Source organism: Delphinus delphis, chromosome 20 (assembly GCF_949987515.2).
Source record: "Delphinus delphis chromosome 20, mDelDel1.2, whole genome shotgun sequence".
NCBI classification, from domain to species: domain Eukaryota; kingdom Metazoa; phylum Chordata; class Mammalia; order Artiodactyla; family Delphinidae; genus Delphinus; species Delphinus delphis.
Genome location: NC_082702.1, coordinates 41,211,594 through 41,233,109, shown reverse-complemented (window position 1 = coordinate 41,233,109; position 21,516 = coordinate 41,211,594). Strand labels below are relative to the sequence as shown.

The window sequence follows — 21,516 nt, the reverse complement described above, 5'->3', positions numbered from 1 at the left end:
GTCCCATCCTGACCGACTGTGGGCCTTGCTGCACTCCACAACGCTCTGGTGATCACCCTCCTGCACTGCCCCACGGCTCCACCAACAGCATGCAAACTCTGAACTTTATTCACTGATACACGAAAAACAGTATTTCACTGTTTAAATCTGCATGGTTCTTGGACTTCCCTGATGGCACAGTGGTTAAGAATCCACCTGCCAATGCAGGGGACACGGGTTCGAGTCCTGGTCCGGGAAGATCCCAAGTGCCATGGAGCAACCAAGCCCATGCGCCACAGCTACTGAGCCCGCACCCTAGAGCCTGAGAGCCACAACTACTGAAGCCCGCGCACCTAGAGCCCGTGCTCTGCAACAAGAGAAGCCACTGCAGTGAGAAGCCAGTGCACTGCAATAAACAGTAGCCCCTGCTCGCCTCAACTAGAGAAAGCCCGTGCACAGCAACGAAGACCCAATGCAGCTGAAAAATAAATAAATAAATAAAATTAAGAAAAATATTTTTAAAGAAAAAGGAATATAATATGCATTTCCTTTTCTGTAGTTCACATCCTCCCCACTTTCCATTGAGCTGAAGAAGGTAGATTTTGAGGTCACAGAAAATGCGGCTGTAGACAGGCTGTAGTTCTCTATCACAAGCTAATCTGAGGACCCCTGGATTACTCGGTGGGCAGGTCTAAGAGTGGCTGTACCAGGACGAGGGGAGAGCCAGCACACCAAAGCTGCCCTATGGCTCACTGTGACCACTGGTGTTGACCATGAACTTGGCCTGAAAGGTCTATCTTATATCTTACTACAGCTAGCCTTGCCTTTTTTTCTTTTAAACTCTTCTTTGACATTGATTCTGACATAGTCCCTTCTATCTCTAAATTCTTAGGAATCTAAGATTCAACATGCTCCTTTCCCAGGACAAAAAGTGGACAAGTTTCCTGATTTCCACAAAAACGTGCTCAGCTCCCGCCTCTTACCTGGAGTTCCTCTGGATCCGAGTGTGCCCAGAAGGGGGCCGTGGTGCACTTGATCTTCCCCTCAGGGTCCATTTCAATATCCCACCAGGAGAGAACCACCTGAGCTTGGCCAGATGCCAGAGGTTCAAACTGCCTGCTATGGGAGGCTGTTGAGCTACTGACTTGCTTGCTGAAGTCCACACTGTGGAAGAATATTCAGGAACTGAAGCATATTTTAAGCTCACACACTCCATCTTTAAGCATTTATGGTGACCTCACCAGCAATGAGACTTGTTTGCAATGGACTCCTGATGTCAAAATGAACTCAAAAAGAACTGCCAACGACCGCAATTCACCAAGTGTCTCCAAACGCCATGACCCTGGGTGGCTCCTTGGTACCTGAACATAGGCAGCACGTTGCTGAGGACAGTGAAGTCAGTAGGAGACACCTGGTTCAGCTGAATGTCATAAACAGAGGGCGCGCCAGGACACCTCTCCAGTTCCAAGGGGGGGACAATGACTTGCTCTCCAAGGCTGGTCTGAACACGGATGGGAAACAGCTTGTTCCATGACCACATCCTCCTGGACTCCACCAGCTGTGCGTAGACGGTTGCTCTGTGAGGCACTGCCTCACAATTTTTCTAAGTTTATATTAAAAAAGTAAAACAAAAGAACAAAAAATTAACCAGTTACGTTGACCCACAGTAATTCCCATTGAGCAAAAGAGATTTATTCCCTAATATTAGGGAATAAATATTAGTATAGTAATTATAAATATTAGTATAGTATTAGTATAGTATAAATATTAGTATGGTATAAATATACTAATATTTATATTATATTATAAATATTAGTATAGTATAAATATACTAATATTTATATTAGTATATTATATACATAATATATATTATATTATATATATAATATTATATATTATTTTATATATATAATATATATATAATATAATAAATATTAGTATAGTATTATTAGTATTATAGATTAGTAACATCTAATGCCTTATCACTATTAGGACAGTGAACTGTTTTCAGCCAATGCCCTTGGGAACAGAAGAAACCAGACTTCAGAAAAAATACACATTATGCCTAAGACGACTTATGTCAGGTAAGTTCCTAGCTACCTGACACTCTTGAATATTTCAAAAATAAACCTTGCCCCAGGAGCTTCCACCTGAGTGGGTGGTGGGATTCCAGGGCGCTGCTATGGAGGGGTGTAGTGAGCCACAGCTGGATGCTAAGGCCAAGGTCACCAACCAGCTCATAGATTTTCAGTGGAAGCTGGGTATGGCTGTGAGCTCAGACAGCTGCAGATCACTTAAGTATCCTTATGTTGCAGTGATGCTCAAAGTGGCAGATCATTCAGGCCAAGTAAAGAACAAGTCCTTCGAAATGACAATTCCACAGTTTCAGAATTTCTAGACAGTTCAAGGAAATTGCTGCAATTATTGAAACTGTGTGAAAACTGATTACTTGGTTGATGAATTGCTACCATCATTCTAAAATCATGGACTTTACTTTCTGCAACAAAACTGCCTAAGGATCAAATGATATTTATTGAATGAAAATTACACTTTTGGTTTTCCATTTTTTTAAATAATAAAAAAGAAAATCAGACAATCAGGAATTACAAAGTGGTGATTGCCACACACTTTGTGAATGTACTAAGAGCCACTGAATTGGAAACTTTAAAGGGTGAAGAACTCTGTGGTATGTGAATTCTATCTTAATTGGACAAGGGGCCATCCTCAACTGACCTGACCTCCTGGCCTCACCTGGCACTGCCGACCACACTCCTCACTTGGCTTAGGCTGCAGTCCCTCATCCGATTTCCCTCCTGCCTCATTCATCCAACACCCTCTACATGCCAGGCACTAGGGGCCCAGCCATGAAGAGAACACTCACAGCTGCTACTGCACAGAAAGCACAAGCACAGGGTTTATCTACCTCATCACCAGTGACCTTTTGGATCAGGTGATCCTTTACTGTGGGGGCTGCTCTGTGCATTGTAGGATGTTTGGTAACATCCCTGGCCTCTACCCACAACATGACAGTAGCACCACCTCTCAGTTGTGACATCAAAACTGTCTCCAGACACAGCTCTGGATGAGAAGCACTGCTCTCCCTCTCTGTCTCCTTCACAAAGCTGTGCTTCCCCTGCCCATCCCTTACAGAGAGAATTCCCCAGAGACCTGGTCTGGACCATCTTTTTCTCCCAGCATGTACTCTCCCATTTGACCTCAACCACTCCATCTTCATTTACCAAATACATGTACCCAAATGCCTCCTGGTCCTCTCTACTTGGCTGACCCTCAGCTCAAAGTCTGTCTAAACCAAACAAGTCACCTTCACCTCTCCCCCACCTTCCCAGGCCTGGTCCTCCTCCCAGTCAACAGGAAGCACCACCATCCAAGCCAGTCACCTACACCTCAAACCCTGGCATCATCCTCAATGCCTCCACATCTAAGTAACAGAAGTCCTTGACCACCTTCCCCATCCCCGAGTCTACCTCTCTGGGCTCCACTGCTATGGCCTTGACTAAGGCCTACCTCAGCCCAGCACCTGAAGAACTCCAGCAACCTTCTAACTAGTCTTCCTGCCTCTAGTGTTGCACCCCAGCTGCTGTCCACATGCCTGCCTGCATAAATCTGACACTGATCCTCTGCTTAAAATCCTTCTGAGCTACCATATTGCCTTCTGGAGCACAGGGGCCCTTCTTGGTCAGGCCCTGCCCAGCCCTTCAGCCTTCTCTCTTACCCTGCCTCCCACACACCCATAATCTGACTCATCTTCACATCTTTGTGCAGGCTGACCTCCTCTGCCGTGACTCCCCCCAGCTGCCAGGCCAAACCCTGCTCACTCTCAAGACTGACTCAGCTCATGCTTCATCTTCCCCAACCTCCCCGCCTTCTCCCACCAGAGAGGCAGGACCTCACCCCACCAACCACCATCAGCGTGGACCTCAAACTGTACTGTGACCACCTGCCCACCTACCTGCCTCCCCAGGAGCTCACCCTCATATTCTTGGTACTCAGAAAAGGCTCTGCAAAATGAAGGCACCAATAAATGTGTCTTCTGAGATCAATTCCTGGGTCACTGCAATACCACATGGACTATCTGTCAGACACTCCAGCACCCCAGTTCCATGACCTCCAATGTGGCAGGAAAAGGGACAGGGTAATGGAGACTGTGTGCTGCCATAGCTCCTTCAAGCTGAGACTCAAGCTCGGCAGATGGGGACAGTGATTAGAGTGGACAGTGCACACCTGGCTGCTACGGGCCAGCTGGGAGAGGAAGCTGAGGACGGCTGCCTGTGCACCTTTTAATTACTAGATGAATTAGAGAAAGACAAATTGAACAACATTAACATAATTCTGAATATCCTTGTTCTCTATTTCAGGGATTCATCTAATTGATGGTTTTAATGTGGAGAAATAGAAATAATTTCTACCAAAGTTACTAGGAAGAATTTTGCATTTTGGAGACAAGACATCTCACGCAGGATGGGGAGCTGGAGGACGATCACCATCACATGCTGACCTCATGAGTAATGTGGACGCGGGCCCCAAATGCCTTGGAAGGAGCCCCCTTCCTCACTCCAGGGGTACTAAGTACCCCTCAAAAGAATACCGGGCCAAGACAGTTACGGGCTCATGTGAACAGTGCCCACATGGCAGGTGCCAGCAGAAGCAGCAAACACTCACACCTCCCCAGCCGGCCTTTGCCTCTGAGTCTCCACCTCCCAGTTTATGTTCATAAAAAAGCAAGACCAACATCTCTGAGCTAAAATTTTCAGCATATCTCTCCCTTCTCAAAACAACTGTCAGAGCTTCCCTGGTGGTGCAGTGGTTAAGCATCTGCCTGCCAATGCAGGGGACACGGGTTCAAGCCCTGGCCTGGGAAGATCCCAAATGCTGCGGAGCAGCTAAGCCTGTGGCCACAGCTACTGAGCCTGTGCTCAAGAGCCCGCAAGCCCCAACTACTGAGCCTGTGTGCCACAACTACTGAAGCCTGCGTGCCTAGAGCCCATGCTCCACAACAAGAGAAGCCACCGCAATGAGAAGCCTGAGCACCACAACGAAAAGTAGCCCCCACTCACCGCAACTAGAGAAAAGCCTGTGCACTGCAACGAAGACCCAACACAGCCAAAAATAAAAACAAACAAACAAATTTATTAAAAAAACAAAAACCTGCCAAAGATTACCACCACCCAAACTCCTTCATCTGGAACAGCCTGGCATTCAAGGTCTTCTATCCTCCACCCCATTCTCCACATTAGCTTACAAGCACCTTAGGCTGGTGTTCCCACTGACCTACCAAACAGGTCCTCCACCTGGGACATCTCTCCTTTTCCTCAGTGCCTTTCCAAATTCCACCCTCTCCACACATGCCCTCATCTCCTTCCTGAGCCCTGACCTTTTCCACCAGCCCTAAACCAAATGTCAGTGGTGCTTCTGCCTGCCTCTCCATCTGGCCCATCAAATCCTTACCACTGCTGACTAGTGTGGATATAGAAGCAAGAAGAATGGCTTATACTTCTCCCTGGATGCTAGAACACCTTACACACAGGTGACATTAAAAGAATGTTTACTGAATTCAATTTGAAGATAGTTTCTAGTCTTTTGACTCTAACCTACTAAGACGTGGCATTCAAGAGGCACAGAAGTCATAATTGAGGACAGTCAGAATCTCGTAGGAATCAAAGGTTGCCCTAAGGTGTACAGAGAGGCACTGAGGGCTCAGGCTATGTAGAGCATGGTGTGTCAATGAGAGCTGTGTGAGTCAACTGAGATCACAGCAATTTGCCCGAAGGAGGCCCTCAGTCCCCTACCTGCACGAGATGCCTGTGTGCGTGTTCGTAGGAGGGCAGTGCTCCCTCCCCAATCAGTTCCGTGTCAAACAGCTCCGTGATCAGGATGTTGGCACGGCATGGCATGTCACCATCTGAGAAACAAAAGGAAAGAGTCAGAAGCAAGCAACAGATTGGAACAAATATTAACAGCAAATATGTAAAAGATAAAAGGTTAATAGGTCACTAAAATTGAAAGCACATACATATGCTGAAGTATTTAGAAGTGTCATCATGTCTGCAACTGACTTTTCAACGGTTCAGAAAAAATAAAATAAAATAAAATCCACATTGACATAACACGTATACATCAAAATGCTAACGAGTGACTCCTAAGTCCTGGTTAAGAGAACATGGGTGTTCACCATACTACTCTTATCAATTTTTCTGTATGTTTAATAATGCAAGGGACTTGTAAAACTGATAAGAAAACTACAAACACCCAAGAAGAAAACCAGGCAAAAATACAAATAGACAATTGAAAACAGAAAGCAAATCAATCAAATACATGAAAAAATTTTCATTCTTATTAGCAATTAGATACAAACAATTAAACTATTAACTATTAAATTAGCAAAAATTATTTGAAAAGCAAAACTGAATGCTGGTACTTCAGATATTTCTAGGCTGCAGAGAGGGGGAGAAAACTAAAGCAAGAGAGAGGCTGATTCCACTGATACGCAATGATACAACTGAGATCCAGGATTCAGAAACCCCAGTTCCTTACACTAAATCCCCCTTAATTAAGTTAGTTTCTTGCTACCAAACAACCCCCCAAATAACAGTTTTTTAAGGACAGTAGGATTATGGAAGGTCTTTCTGTTAACTCTATTTTTTAAACCTCTATAATATAATGTAAAGTAATGTTACTTCTACAATTACAATTTTTAATGAGCCCAGATAAAACTGACTTTGGAAGGGGTATTCATCATGGAGAATTAACTGTAAACACTCCTAATGGCTCATGAATTACAATTTGACAAAGTCCACTCATCTTCCCTACACAGAAGACAAGTATCACAGATGAAGCGAGAAAAGAGCAGCATTAAGAGGTTCAAAGAAGGACGCAGTAGAGGGAGCTTGAGCCTTGAGTCATAGAGAGCTGGGCCTGGATCCCACTTTCTAGCCCTGAACCCTCAGTCCTGACCATAAGTCACCTCATCTGTAAAAGAGTGGTAGGTTACAAGATCTGCTTCACCTGGTGGTGTTTCAAATAACAAAGGTAAAACCTATCCAGTTCCTATGAAGTACACGTGTCCTCAATGGCAGCACAACGTGAAAGGAGGCTGAGAAGAAACTTCTGTCTCCTGGCACAGAGACCACCCTCCTGGGTCACTGCCCATCCTCTCTGATATCATGCCAAACTCCAACTGAAATACACTGTCCCATACTAAGCCAACCACCCCACTTGCACACACCTGCTTCTCTGTCCAACATTTCTTCTCAATGAACAGCATCACCAGTCACACAGTCCTGAAACCTGGGCATCACTGACCAGCTCCAGGAGAACAGGAACCCTGACTGGCCTGTTCACCACTGCACCCCAGCGCCTAGAACAATGCTGAGCACCCAGTAACAGTCAGCAAATGTTAGCTAAATTCTTGATTCCTCCCTTTTTGTCACCCTACATCTAATCAATCACCAAGCCCTACCAATTCTACCTTCTGAATAATTTTTAAGCCAATTATGTAACTTAAAATGATTTATTGCCCAAATCTTCTTCAAAAATAAAGCTTTATGAGCTAATGAATTTCAACAAATACTTTTTGAGAGCCTGTTGAGTACTAATGTATAAGAGTACAGAGGGTGCAGGGGGAGCCAGAGGAGGGGCAGTTACCCCAGGTGCCTCAGAAGTCTTCACCAAATGACTGGATGAATGAATAAGTGCCACCCCAAGTTGGCTGCTACACGTCTCAGCATGTAATCCATCTCTGGGGAATAGGCAACAAACTCAGACGCCATTTTTTAAAAGGGCTCAGAACAGAAGCTTGGAAATATGCATTTGGGAGCAAAAAGGAAGCTGCAAAGGACAACCAAGACTGGGAGATGTCACTGATGCCTGGGAAGGGAGAGTTTTCAGAAGGACTCAATGGCAGAAGTACCAAAGCTGCAGTGTTTGTAAAGCAGGGAAAAGACCATCAGCCCGGGCAGTGAGGAAGCCACTTGTCAAGTTGAAGAAGTAGAAACAAAGTCCCACTTACAAGGGGTTAAGGACCAAGCAAAGCTGACAATCTACTCACTAAACAAATATGACTGAATTCTTTCATGTGCCAGGCCCTGTGCCAAGTTATGGAATGGAATTAATATTAATAAGACTACACAGTCCATGAGCTCAGGATGCTTCAGCTGTGTGGGGATACAGACATTAAATACATAATTACATAATTACTTCATTATTGCAGTCATAAGCACTACATAGAAAAATATTAAGAAACATAAGAGGGGGCTGGCGTGAACAACACACAGCCTGGAGGAGGCACAGGGCAGAGCACAGAGTGAGTGACACGGCAAAGGCTGCTCGGCAGGTGAGTCTCCGCTCTCTCAAGATCTCGGGCCAAAATGGAGTAACTGGGATCAGACTTATCCACCACCATAATCAACTAGAAAACCTTGCAAAACATATGAAACAAGTGGTTTTAGATGTTGAACAATGGGAAACAAAGTGACCCCTACTACTGCCCTGGCTTCCAGCCAGCAGGCACTTTCCAGACCATGGTACTCGGTACACAGAGTGAGAAGCCAAGCAAAGTGTCTTGCTGAATAAGGAGACAGCAAAGAGTTCAAGGGAGTGGAGGAGGCTACACTTCAGGGAGAGAGCCGGACAGGAAGTTACACAGAAAAAGGGCTTCAGAAATCTGCAGAGGGTTCCCCTCATGTCTCTTGCTGACTATATTCACACACACACAGGCTAAGTCTCCAGAAGGCCGGGCAAAGGATGACCATGTAGCTATAAGCTGAACAACTGCCAGAGCTCAGAGGACTAAGAAACATTCTAGTTCTGATTAGCCAGTGCCCAGGCATTCAGCAGAGACCCCAGAAAGGTCACACTGTACTAGTATGGCTAAAGCTTGCTTAGAACAAGGGTTCTCAATAGGGGGAGCTAGGGGAGCTTTCTCAATAGGAGAAAGCACACAGGCTTTCTCTAGTTGTGGGCTTTCTCTAGTTGTGGCAAGCGGGGGCTATCCTTCGTTGCGGTGCACAGGCTTCTCATTGCAGTGGCTTCACTTGTTGCGGAGCACGGGCTCTAGGTGCACAGGCTTCAGTAGTTGTTGCACACAGGCTCAGTAACTGTGGCTCACGGGCTCAGTAGTTGTGGTTCGCGGGGTCTAGAGCGCAGGCTCAGTAGTTGTTGCGCACGGGTTTAGTTGCTCCGTGGCATGTGGGATCTTCCTGGATCAGGGCTTGAACCTGTGTCCGCTGCATTGGCAGGTGGATTCTTAACCACTGTACCACCAGGGAAGTCCCCCTAGAAGCTTCTTGTCCACTGTGCTCTTCCAGTATCAGTGGCATGTGAAATGTTAGAAGTCTGATTCAAATTCCTAAACTATAAAAAATATTCTGAAAACCTGGAGAGACCGAGCTACACAGGCAAATCTCTCACACTGGATACTGAGACAGGATATCGGAACTAAGCAAACCTCTTTCTACTATCAACTTAGTTTTACTTCTATCTGATAAAACTCAAAATTCAGATAAATTTTGAATTCCAACTTGCTTAAGCAAAAGGTTTCATTTGTTTGCATCACCACTCTTATACTTGATTAGCTCTGGTTTACTCATTCCTGATTTGTTTTAACTAGTAGAGAAATAAACTAACAGAAAAGCAAAGTGCTTATCTTCAGATCAGCACATGGAGAGGCCCCAGTCTCTGTGATTACCTGGGTACATCTATTCCACAAACTGGAATAAACCTTTTCCTCTCTCCTACAAGAGCAAGTAAAGCTTTTGACACAGGATGTGTTGATCTTACCTGGCCCTATGGTCACCTCAGTGGAATGCTTGTTGATAATCTTAATCTTATCACTGAAGCCATTTTTCTCCACAATCTTTACAGCAGCATCAGCCATAGGTTTGAAAACCTAAAAATTAGAGACAAAACCCAAGTAAAAATGAGCAATAAATTAAATAACATCCTAAAACCCAAGATATGCCTTGATTCTGGTCCTATGACTTGTACTAAAAGAGGCCTACACTACAGAATTTCTTCCTGAATACACAAAATGTACCTTTGTTACCATTTGATACAGGCAAAATACTTCATTGGGCTGATTTGGGTTCAGTTGATAAATAAACAAGACTTCATCTATGTAACTTAAATACTTCTCCAAATGTGTGTCTTGGAAATGAATACAAAAGGATGAAATTCCGCTGGGTTTAACTTGCAGCTGGGCCTTCCCATTACATGCCAGGCACAGGAGGGATGCAGGGGGCTCCCAAGGAGGCTGCACTACCTAGTAAGGATGGCAGGTGCCAGTGCTATGCTAGAGGGAACCAGGAAGGGGACTTGCCTCACAAAACCATGATCTGTGAACTGGGACAGGAAGTGTATGCGCTCTCTAGAGGAAAGTGAGACTGTAACTGTAGTAGATGTTAAGTGTGAGCAGCAGGTTACTCTCCTGCTCAAAACTGTCTCAAATCCCTACTGCTAGCAGAACACAGCCTATATTTTCTTACGGTATTTGAGGCCCTCCAAAATGTGGACCACCTTACTTTACCCAGCCTTACTCCCCTCCCACACCCTCCACCCGATACACACATACACACACACAACCAACGCTACAGCCACGCGGATGTCCTCATTGTGCAGGAGGCAAGCCTGAGCTTTCCCTGCCCTACTCCCACCTGCAAGCAAACCCAACTTTCCAGGGCAGCACAAATCCCCCCCAACAGAAGTCTTCCCTGAACCCTTCACATGTCCCTAAACATAAGTTTCTCCAACTCTTACTTTCCAGCCTGCCCAACTTAGATTGCACAGCTCCAACCACGTCACTGCATAAAACATACAGATGCACATGCGGCCACACACAGAGAAAGGAAATTTTTGAAAATGATAAAGTGCCTGGTCATGATGACAAGATTTCCATTTTTTTCTAAGACCTTTTCTGCATCACCCATATTTTCTGCCGTGATCACGTATTTCTTTTATTATAGTCAAAAGGGAAATGCTATATTCTTCTATAAAGAATGCATATGTGCTCAGCTAGGAAAAAAAATCTTCACAATCTGTTTCAAATTATTTCTAGTCTCTGGCTTGATGGTTTTGATGTATTCATAGTTTGGGGGCCTCAAACCCTCAGTTCTCACCTATCAGTTTACCTCCACCCCAGAAGTATCACAAGCTCACACCATCCTCTCAGCCCTCCTGCCTCCTGACTTATCATTCATCTCTTCCACCGACCCTTCAGGCTCTGTCATTCACAGCCTCCTCCTCAGCCACCAAGAACTCAAGAACTCACCCCAAACACTATCTGGAATGAACACTGAAGCTGACTTCCCAACATCATTCTGTGTCCTCTCCTGGCCCTCAAATCAGTTTGGGGAACTGACCTTCTTTCAAGTGGTGCATCTGTCTGGTCTAAGGTCAATGAGGTAAGTTAAATGGCATTTAACCTTATTCTGGCCAATGATACCTAAAGAGAAGTCTGCTAGAGATGCCTAGAAAGTTCTTTTTGCCCTTAAAAAGGAGAAAGAAAGAGAGGAAGCCAGGACCATGCTTTGTTTTCAAGGCATTTGCCACAGAAATCACTGTAACCAATGCACCTTCCCTAAATATTCCTTCCTTTTCAAATGTACTAAAAGAGAAGCCTACAGTCAATGTCTGTGATTTCTTATATTCCATCCATTCCTCAACCTTACTCTCCTGAAAATATCACCTAAAGGGGGGTCACCAATAACCTCCTCGCTGCCAACCCACAGCTTTCTCAGTCCTCATCCTGCTCAATTTCTACACCTGCGCTAATACAGTAGCCATATGTAGCTATTTAAATGTAAATGAAAACTGAATAAAATTCCAAAATTCAGTTCCTCAGGCCTACTAGTCACATTTCAAGTGCTCAGCAGCCACATGTGGCTAGGGACCAGCATACTGGCCAGTAGAGCCATAGAAGATTTTCAACATCAGAAAGTTCTGTCGGACAGTGCTGCTCTATAACATCCACACCGACTGACCACTCCCTCTTTCTCACGATTTCTATGCGGTCTGCCCCTACCCTCTAGGGTCTCTTCATGTCTGTCTGAACTTGACTTTATGGCCACTCTTCTTCCCTCAGCCCCCTGAACATAGGTGTGTTCCAAGGTCTGCTCTTTTCAGTGTATTCTCTCTCCGTGGACAGCCTCCTACACTGCCAGCTTCACCTGTCACATCTTTAGCAAGTGAGTCCCAAATCCACTATATATGCAACTCTCTCAAGGTTCAGACTTCCGTCTATAGGGACCAGCAGGTTCTCTCTCACTCTTTCTTCTGCACCTGTCTTTCCTGTTGCCATGCAGCTCAGGCAGAGCTGAAACCACAGGGCAATCCACAGACAAGAACAGAGGATCAAATAGGTAGTCACTAAAACAAAAACTGGGAGGCCACCATAAGATGTCAAGAATCAAATGGAAGAGGTCTGAGAGTCACAGGCGAGAGTAGCAAGAGAATTAGAAATCCAGGTAAGTGATGTAAAAATATGGAAAAACCTAAGAGTATAGTCCTACCAATTCTATCGAAAAGTATGTTCTCACCCTATATTTTTAATTAGCAGTCCACATATATACTGGCTCCTGCCACAAGACCTGTCTCTCTCATACTCAACACGTCCAAAATGAAATGCATTGTCTTTCCTGCAAAGTAAGTTATCTCCCTCTGAGTTCCTCTTACCAGTCAATGGCATCCCTGCCTCCACCCCAGACACCCACACTAGAAAACTAACTCTCACATACATGCACACCCTGCCATCAAAGCTACCAATGTGGAGTCAGCACCGTATTAGGAACTAAAAAGACCAAGCTCCAGGTCTAGCTCTCCTACTTATTAACTGTGGGACTTACATCTTTAAACTCTATGGGTCTTAGTTTCTTCATTTACAAAGATAATAAAATCTAGTTGAGTTTTTTGTTTTTTGCCGTGCTGTGGAGCAGAGCTTGCTCCTCTCCCGCTCAGCCGTGCAGGCTGAATCGACCAAAGCAATGGTTATGGAGAAGCCTAGTCCCCTGCTGGTCAGGCGGGAATTTGTGAGACAGTATTACACACTGCTGAACCAGGCCCCAGACATGTTACACAGATTTTATGGAAAGAACTCTTCTTATGTCCATGCGGGATTGGATTCAAATGGAAAGCCAGCAGATGCAGTCTAGGGACAGAAAGAAATCCATAGGAAAGTGAAGTCACAAAACTTCACCAATTGCCACTCTAAGATCCGTCATGTTGATGCTCATGCCACTCTGAATGACCGTGTGGTGGTCCAGGTGATGGGCTTGCTCTCTAATAACACCCAGGCTTTAAGGAGATTCATGCAGACCTTTGTCCTTGCTCCTGAGAGCTCTACTGAAAATAAGTTCTATGTTCACAATGATATCTTCAGATACCAAGATAAGGTCTTTGGTGGCTTTGTCCCTGAGCCTGAGGAAGAATCTGAAGAAGTAGAGGAACCTGAAGAAAGACAGCAGACACCTGAGGTGGTACCTGATGATTCTGGAACTTTCTATGATCAAACTGTCAGCAATGACTTAGAAGAACATTTAGAAGAACCTGTTGCTGAACCAGAGCCTGATCCTGAACCAGAACCGGAGCAAGAACCTGTGTCTGAAGTCCAAGAGGAAAAGTCTGAGCCAGTACTGGAAGAAACTGCTCCTGAGGATGCTCAGAAGAGTTCTTCTCCAGCGCCTGCAGACATAGCCCAGACAGTGCAGAAGGACTTGAGAACCTTTTCTTGGACATCTGTGACCAGAAAGAACCTTCCACCCAGTGGAGCTATTCCAGTTACTGGGATACCACCTCATGCTGTTAAAGTACCAGCTTCACAGCCTCGTCCAGAGTCTAAGCCTCAATCTCAAATTCAATTCCACTGCAGAGGCCTCAGAAGGATCAAAGGGTTCAAGAACAGCGAATAAATGTTCCTCTCCAGGGCTTCCCTGGTGGCGCAGTGGTTGAGAGTCCGCCTGCCGATGCAGGGAACACGGGTTCGTGCCCTGGTCCGGGAAGATCCCACATGCTGCGGAGCGGCTGGGCCCGTGAGCCATGGCCGCTGAGCCTGCGCTTCCGGAGCCTGTGCTCCACAACGGGAGAGGCCACAACAGTGAGAGGCCCGCGTACCGCAAAAAAAAAAAAAAAAAAAAAAAACGTAGATTTGTTCTATCAGGTTCAGAGTATGTTGGGAATTACAGAATCCCTCCTTTCATGCTGTATGTCTTGTGTTCATTTGTTATGCCTCACTCTGAAATTGAGTCTCAAACTGGAATGCCTTTGAGGTCAGATGCTTCTGTAGAGGTTCTTTGACCTGAATAGTTCAGCATTTGTATTAAGTTTTATTTCAGTGTCTCTTCAGAATCCTAGTCATAGCCCATAACAAAGAATGTAACTTTAATATTTGACTTTGCTGGTGTGCTTGAGTGTGCACTAGGTTTTTTTATTTAAATCACAGCCATATGGTAAATTTTCTATTTTGTTATGGTTCCCTTTTATTGGTGGGCATGCAGTGGGCGTTTCTTGGAAATAGTCAATTTTTATTAAAATGTTTCTGGAAGAAAATTAAAAAAAAGAAAAATCTATTTGAGTCTACACTGATTTCTTTTTATCAGCTCAAAGACTCCCACAAAGGCAAAGAAACGGCTCTTAATCAATTTAATGAAATCCTGAGGCAAGTGTACAGAATTGCACGCACCCGTGCACACACCCCTCTCAGGACTTTTATGGAGACCTGAAGCCCATTATTCTTACCTCAAGTTAAGAACACCTAACTCAAGATATTAGAGTTAAAAGTCTTTATTGAGACACTCAGGTCTTCCGGAGTCTAGCTATAATCCACCTTTCTGTGTTTTTCTACCATGACAACCCTCTGCCACAACTCTGGATGACACTTCCCCAAACACACCACGGTACTCCCTCAGCCTAAAATGCCTACCTTTCTAGACCATAAGCATGAGGGCCACCCTGTAAACAAGCAGTGGCGGGGGAGCTGGAAGGAGTCTGGGTAGAACACCCAGAATGCTGACCTCTACACTTCATGTGAGAAAGCAAAAAACTTCTATCTGTTTAAGCCACTGTTATTTTGGGACTTTGTTATCTGCAACTTAATCACCATATGAACCAAATTTTGTAGGGCAAAGTGCTTAAATACATGACCCCTTTCCCAAAAGCTTGGAAGAAAATACACCAAAATTTTAACAATGGTTAACTTTGAGTTAACACACTATTTTTATTTTATATTTACCAAATCTCGTATAAGGATATGTATTATTTACATTATCAGAAAAATAATATATGTTTAATGTTTTATTAAAGGAAAGAAATGGCAGACTGCGGAACTATTGGTAAATGTAGTAAGATGGCTGGCTCTGTGGGGACCTTTAAGGTAATCTCAACTTTGGTGCACATTCAAAAATCCCAATGCCCAGGCCATATCCCAGAATAATAATTAAAATGGGGGGCTTCCCTGGTGGTGCAGTGGTTGGGAGTCTGCCTGCCAATGCAGGGGACACGGGTTCGCACCCCGGTCTGGGAAGATCCCACATGCCGCGGAGCAACTGGGCCCGTGAGCCACAATTACTGAGCCTGCGCGTCTGGAGCCTGTGCTCCGCAAGAGAGGCCGCGATAGTGAGAGGCCCGCGCACCGCGATGAAGAGTGGCCCCTGCTTGCCACAACTAGAGAAAGCCCTCGCACAGAAACAAAGACCCAACACAGCCATAAATAAATAAATAAATAAATAAATAAATAAATAAATAATAATAATAATAATAATATCACCCCTGATTTAAAAAAAAAAAAAATGGGTAGGTGGGGGGAGGACATGACAACGACTGACTAGACATTAGCTTTTTTAAATTTCCTCAGTGATTCTGACATGCAGCCAAGGCTGAGAACCACTGTTTTCAGGGAAGAAAATGAGCTCCTGGAGAAAGGAACTGTGTCTGATTCATCTCTGTGTTCTCCAAACCTGACCCTGTGCTTGGCATGGATGTCTGTCTGTGAACAAACAGATGGGCAGAGTGCAAGGGACACAAAGGACTTCCCACGTAGGACACAGGACACACATGTGAAGAGTGTGCCTCACCTCAATGGCATAGCAGAAGTCAGCACCAGCCGTGACAGCCATCATTGACAAGAGTCCTGTGCCAGTGCCAATGTCAAGAACCAAGGCCGTCTGTCCTTTGTCCTTCACCCTGCTCACAGCAGCCCGGATACCTTGGTAATATTTCATATTCTAAGAAAAAGGGAGAAACAGTTGTTATTTCATACCAGTTTTATAAATAAGTGCTTTGCGAAGTTCTGAAGTCATGGTTGGCAGCAGCAGTGTAAGTCATGACCCTATAACCTCTGTGACTTACACTGGCTGAGTTGGGCAGGCCTCCTGAGGCTCCAGGGGCACTGGGTCAACCTCTTAAATTAAGCGATGGTCTCTCCCCGTCACATCCACTCTTCTATACTCTGCTTAGACATGCTGGGGCTAGGGCTCTGCAAACTACATTCTCCTCTTTCCAGCTGTTAGGACTGGACAACAGGGGAACTAGAGGGTGACTGGAAGGTAGGAGAAAGCTTGTTCCTTCCCACATAAGGGCTCTCCTTGGGCCCTTCAGAGCTAGCAGCAGCACTCAAGCAGAAATTCCTCTCAGAGATCTGAGCACTAGCCTCACAGGAACTCTCCTCCACACATCTAGGTTCTGGAAACCCCAGTCTTCTCCCTTTGTGTCCCCAGCCCTAGGAAAGGGGACTGCTTTCTGCAATTACTATCACTAGGCTACCCTGGTGCCTCCCAGTCCTCCCACACCTGTGTAACCAATTCCCTCTATTAAATTCCCTCTGTTGAAATATATAACATTGCTTTTGGTCTCCTCACTGGACTCTAATTCATACAGCTTCCTGGGCTAAAAAATATTTTCCTCTCACAAAATCATTTCTTCATTTTTAGTTCAGGTCCTTAGTAGCTTAAGCAGACACATTTTTTTCTCTATAACAGTTTGGCCGATTAAGTACCCTGACCCTTCTGTTGAAAATAACTAAAAATGATGGGGTAAATATACGTAAATCTGTTTAAATGCACTGATGACCTTGCCAAGTCAGTAAGCAATATTAAGAGGCCAAACATGGACTTCCCTGGTGGTCCAGTGGTTAAGAATCCACCTTCCAATGCAGGGGACATGGGTTCCTGGTCAGGGAACTAAGATCCCACATGCTGAGGGGCAACTAAGCCCATGCACTGCAACTACTGAGCACACGGGCCACAACTAGAGAGAAGCCCATGTGCCACAACGAAGATCCCACATGCCGCAACTAAGACCTGACGCAGCCATACATACATACATACATACATAAATATTAAAGAAGAAAAAGAGGCCAACACCTAGAAGTGGATTCACCTGAGTTGAGCCTTAAGATGACTCCCCTACCAGCTGACACCTTGATCACAGCCTATAAGAGACCCAGAGGCAGGGAACTCAAGCTAAGCTGAGTCCAGATTTCTGACCCACAAAAACTGTGAGACACGGACTTCCCTGGTGGCACAGTGGTTAAGAATCTGCCTGCCAATGCAGGGGGCACAGGTTCGAGCCCTGGTCCGGGAAGATCCCACATGCCATGAAGCAACTAAGCCCGCTGTGCCACAACTACTGAGCCTGCGCTCTAGAGCCCAAGAGTCACAACTATTGAGCCTGCATGCCACAACTACTGAAGCCTGCATGCCTAGAGCCCGTGCTCAACAAGACAAGCCACCACAATAAGAAGCCCATGCACCGCAATGAAGAGTAGCCCCTGCTTGCCGCAACTAGAGAAAGCCCACGCACAGCAACAAAGACACAAAGCAGCCAGAAATAAAATAAATTAATTAATTAAAAAAAAGTGAGATAACTCTTTAAGCCATTAAGTTTGGGGATAATTTGTTATGCAGTAGAAAATGAACTAATACAGGACTATATTTTGATATTTTGATACAGGACTGGTACCAAAAGGGCAATATTCTCTGACCACAGTACAATCAAGTTAGAAATTTCAATAACAAAAATGTAACTCAAGGGCTTCCCTGGTGGCACAGTGGTTGAGAGTCCGCCTGCTGATGCAGGGGACGCGGGTTCATGCCCCGGTCCAGGAGGATCCCACATGCCGCAGAGCAGCTGGGCCCGTGAGCCATGGCCGCTGGGCCTGCGAATCCGGAGTCTGTGCTCCGCAGCAGGAGAGGCCACAGCAGTGAGAGGCCCGCATACCGCAAAAAAAAAAAAAAAAATGTAACTAAAGAAAAAAGATTTTTGAACCCTAAGAAATTTTAAACTCACAGGTAAAAGACTAAAGCAAAAGGGAATTAGAAAATATCTAGGGAGTTCCCTGGTGTCCTAGTGGTAAAGATTCTGGGCTTTCACTGCCATGGCCCAGGTTCAATCCCTGGTCAGGGAACTGAGATTCCACAAACTGCATGGCAAGGCCAAAAAACAAAATCAAACAAACAAAAAGAATGCAGATTTCTGCTGGGCCTGAGGTCTGCACTTGGTCTGCATTAAAAAAAAAATCTAGAATTGAGTAATTTTTTTAAAACTATATATCAAAACTCATGGGATGGCAAGAGCAATATTTGGAGAGAAATGCATTAAAAAAAGACAAAAGATGAGACAGGCATCCACCTAAAAAATTAGAAACAGGGCTGCAAAATAAACTCCAAATGAGTAGATGAATAAAAATAATAAAGAACAATAATCAATGAATTAGGAAACAAATATAAAACAGAAATCAATGAAGATAAAATTTAGTTATTTCAAAAGATTAAAAACTTGAAGAACCTCTGGTAAGACCAGTCCAAAAAAGAAACGGAAAAAAATGGTAAAGGAAGAAAAAGAAGTACAAGTAGCCAAAAACTGGGAATGAAGGGCGGGTGATGAGGTGGTGATATCAGTATATATGCTGCAGAGATTAAAGAGTCCACCAGGAGGGTACTTCCCTGGTGACGCAGTGGTTAAGAATCTGCCTGCCAATGCAGGGACATGGGTTTGATCCCTGGTTCGGGAAGATCCCACATGCCACAGAGCAACTAAGCCCATGTGCCACAACTACTGAAGCCCACGCGCCTAGAGCCCGTGCTCCACAACAAGAGAAGCCACCGCAATGAGAAGCCCACGCACCGCAATGAAGAGTAGCCCCGACTCGCCGCAACTGGAGAAAGCCCACGTGCAGCAACAAAGACCCAATGCAACCGAATAAGTAAATAAACAAAAGAGATTAAAGGATATTAAAAACAATCTTTAGCAAATAAATTCACCCAAAATCAGATGAAGTGAACATTATATTGGAGATTCTATCCAACACATTACAGCAAGAAAAAATGAAATAAGATCTAGATAGAAAGAAAGAAAATTATTATTAATCACATATGAGACGAGTGTGAAGAAAACCCAAAACACCTACAAATAATTATTAGAATTAAGAGAACTGAGAAAGATTACAGGATTCCAAATCAGTAAATAAAAAACAATTGAGGGCTTCCCTGGTGGCACAGTGGTTGGGAATCCGCCTGCCAATGCAGGGGACACAGGTTCAATCCCTGTTCTGGGAAGATCCCACATGCCGCGGAGCAGCTAAGCCCGTGCGCCACAGCTACTGAGACTGCGCTCTAGAGCCTGTGAGCCATAACTGCTGAAGCCCGCGTGCCTAGAGCCCATGCTCCACGGTGAGAGAGGCCACCATAATGAGAAGCCTGTGCACCGCAACAGGGAGTGGCCCCCGCTCGCTGCAACTAGAGAAAGCCCACACACAGCAACGAAGACCCAATGCAGCCAAAAATAAATAAATAAATAAATTTATTTTAAAAAAAAAATTGAAATTCAGTATTATCAGCAATAGCTTTTAAACCCTTGGCAAAAGGAAGAATTTCTTAAATATGAGACAAAAAGCACCAGTCAATAAAGAAAATATAAGATAAATTTGACATTAAATTTAAGAACTTGTATTGTGGAAAAAACCCCACAAACTAAGAGACCAGCAATACATGTAACTGACAAATGGTTAGTACCCAGAATATATAAAGAATTCCTACAAATTACTAGGTCATAAAAGAGGAAACATGAATAGCCAATGAAAAATGAAAAAAGCTCACATTCAGCAGTGATCAGGGGAATGCAAATTAAAACTATAGTGAGAGACTAGTTCAATCCAACCAGATTGTCAAAGATGTAAAAACTGGTTAGTACACAAGACATGAGAATGTAAACTGGCACTATTAGTTTGGAAAAGAATCTGACATTACCCATAGAGCTAGACACACCTGATGGCTGATGGCCAGCAATTCCATTCCCAGGTATACACACCCTAGAGAAAAATAAGCATATGCACCAGAGTACAGTTACTGGAATGTTCCAGGTAGCACTACTTACAATAGAAGGAAGCTGGAAACAACGCCAAAGCCTATCAGCAGAAGAATGGGTAAGTAGTGATGTATTTACACAATGGAATCTGTATAGCAGTGAAAATGAATGAACTTACAGCTACATGCAAAATGGATGAATCTCAAAAACAATGCTGAGCAAAAAGACAAGTCACAAAGAATAAACACATTATGACTCCATTGTATAAAGTTCAAAAACAGGCAAAACTAAGAATTTATATTTTAAGGACATGTAGTAGGTGGTAAAACTATAAAGAAAAGCAAGAGAGTAACTGATACAAAATTCAAGACAGTGGAAACTTCTGGAAGGAGGAAAACAAATGCAATCAAGGAACACATAAGGAATTCCAAGTAATGGTAATGTTCCATTTCCTAAGCTGAGTAGTGAGTCTATGAGCATTTGTTTTATTATTCTTCTTTAAACTATACATATACATTTTATACTGTTTTGTGTGTCTATGTTATAACAAAAAGGTTCTTTTAAAGAATACAAATAGTACTAGAGTTTAAAATATCAAAGCCTTTAAAATAGTACTAGACTTAAAAAGAAAATGGAGTGATAATGTCAAAATTCTGAAGTGATTTCCAAACTAGAATCCAGCCTTAAGTGTGAGGATAGAATACAGAAGTTTTTGGACAAGCCAAGTCTCAAAAACCTTACTTCCCACAAACCCTCTCACAGGAAAGTGAGGAAGGATGAGCTTCACCAAAGAGGGAGGGAGCCAAAGAGGAATACATGGGATGCAGGAAATGGAAGACCCAATAAAAAAAGAGGAATGAAGGAAGTCTACAGACAATAAACAAGAATCCCAGGACGACAGATACACAGCAGGTCTAGAAGGCACCCAGTCCAGACTGGAGCAGGGCAAAATGATCCCAGAGACAATCTCCAAGAAGACGAAACTGACAGAATAGCTGATTGTTTTGACCTTTCCTTCAGAAAGGAAAATTATACTACTGGGAGAAAGTTTGGGCATAAAAGGATGAGTACATAGAAAACAAAGCAAGGGAATTCCCTGGCAGTTCAGTGGTTAGGACTCCACGCTTTTACTGCCGAAGGCACGGGTTCGATCCCTAGTTGGGGAACTTAAGATCCTGCAAGCAGCAAGGCGTGGCCAAAAAGTAAAGAAAAAAAAGAAAACAAAGCAAAAAT

General features: G+C 44.2%; 1 protein-coding gene and 2 pseudogenes across 4 annotated transcripts in view; 2 read left to right on the top strand and 1 right to left on the bottom strand.

Annotated features, from left to right (window-relative positions):
* The window catches only part of PRMT7 (protein arginine methyltransferase 7), a 49,219-nt gene that overhangs the window by 15,286 nt on the left and 12,417 nt on the right, over window positions 1-21,516 (bottom strand). For all 4 annotated transcript variants that reach the window (XM_059999657.1, XM_059999656.1, XM_059999658.1 and 1 more), the window contains 5 exons: window positions 16,056-16,205; window positions 9,775-9,883; window positions 5,787-5,899; window positions 1,341-1,582; window positions 963-1,143 (listed from right to left, as the gene is read on the bottom strand). In XM_059999657.1, the coding sequence (XP_059855640.1) occupies window positions 963-1,143; window positions 1,341-1,582; window positions 5,787-5,899; window positions 9,775-9,883; window positions 16,056-16,205 (795 nt within the window). The remainder of the gene's footprint in view (window positions 1-962; window positions 1,144-1,340; window positions 1,583-5,786; window positions 5,900-9,774; window positions 9,884-16,055; window positions 16,206-21,516) is intronic.
* Window positions 2,122-2,573, top strand: LOC132416098 (COMM domain-containing protein 6 pseudogene; annotated as a pseudogene).
* Window positions 12,972-13,978, top strand: LOC132415992 (ras GTPase-activating protein-binding protein 1 pseudogene; annotated as a pseudogene).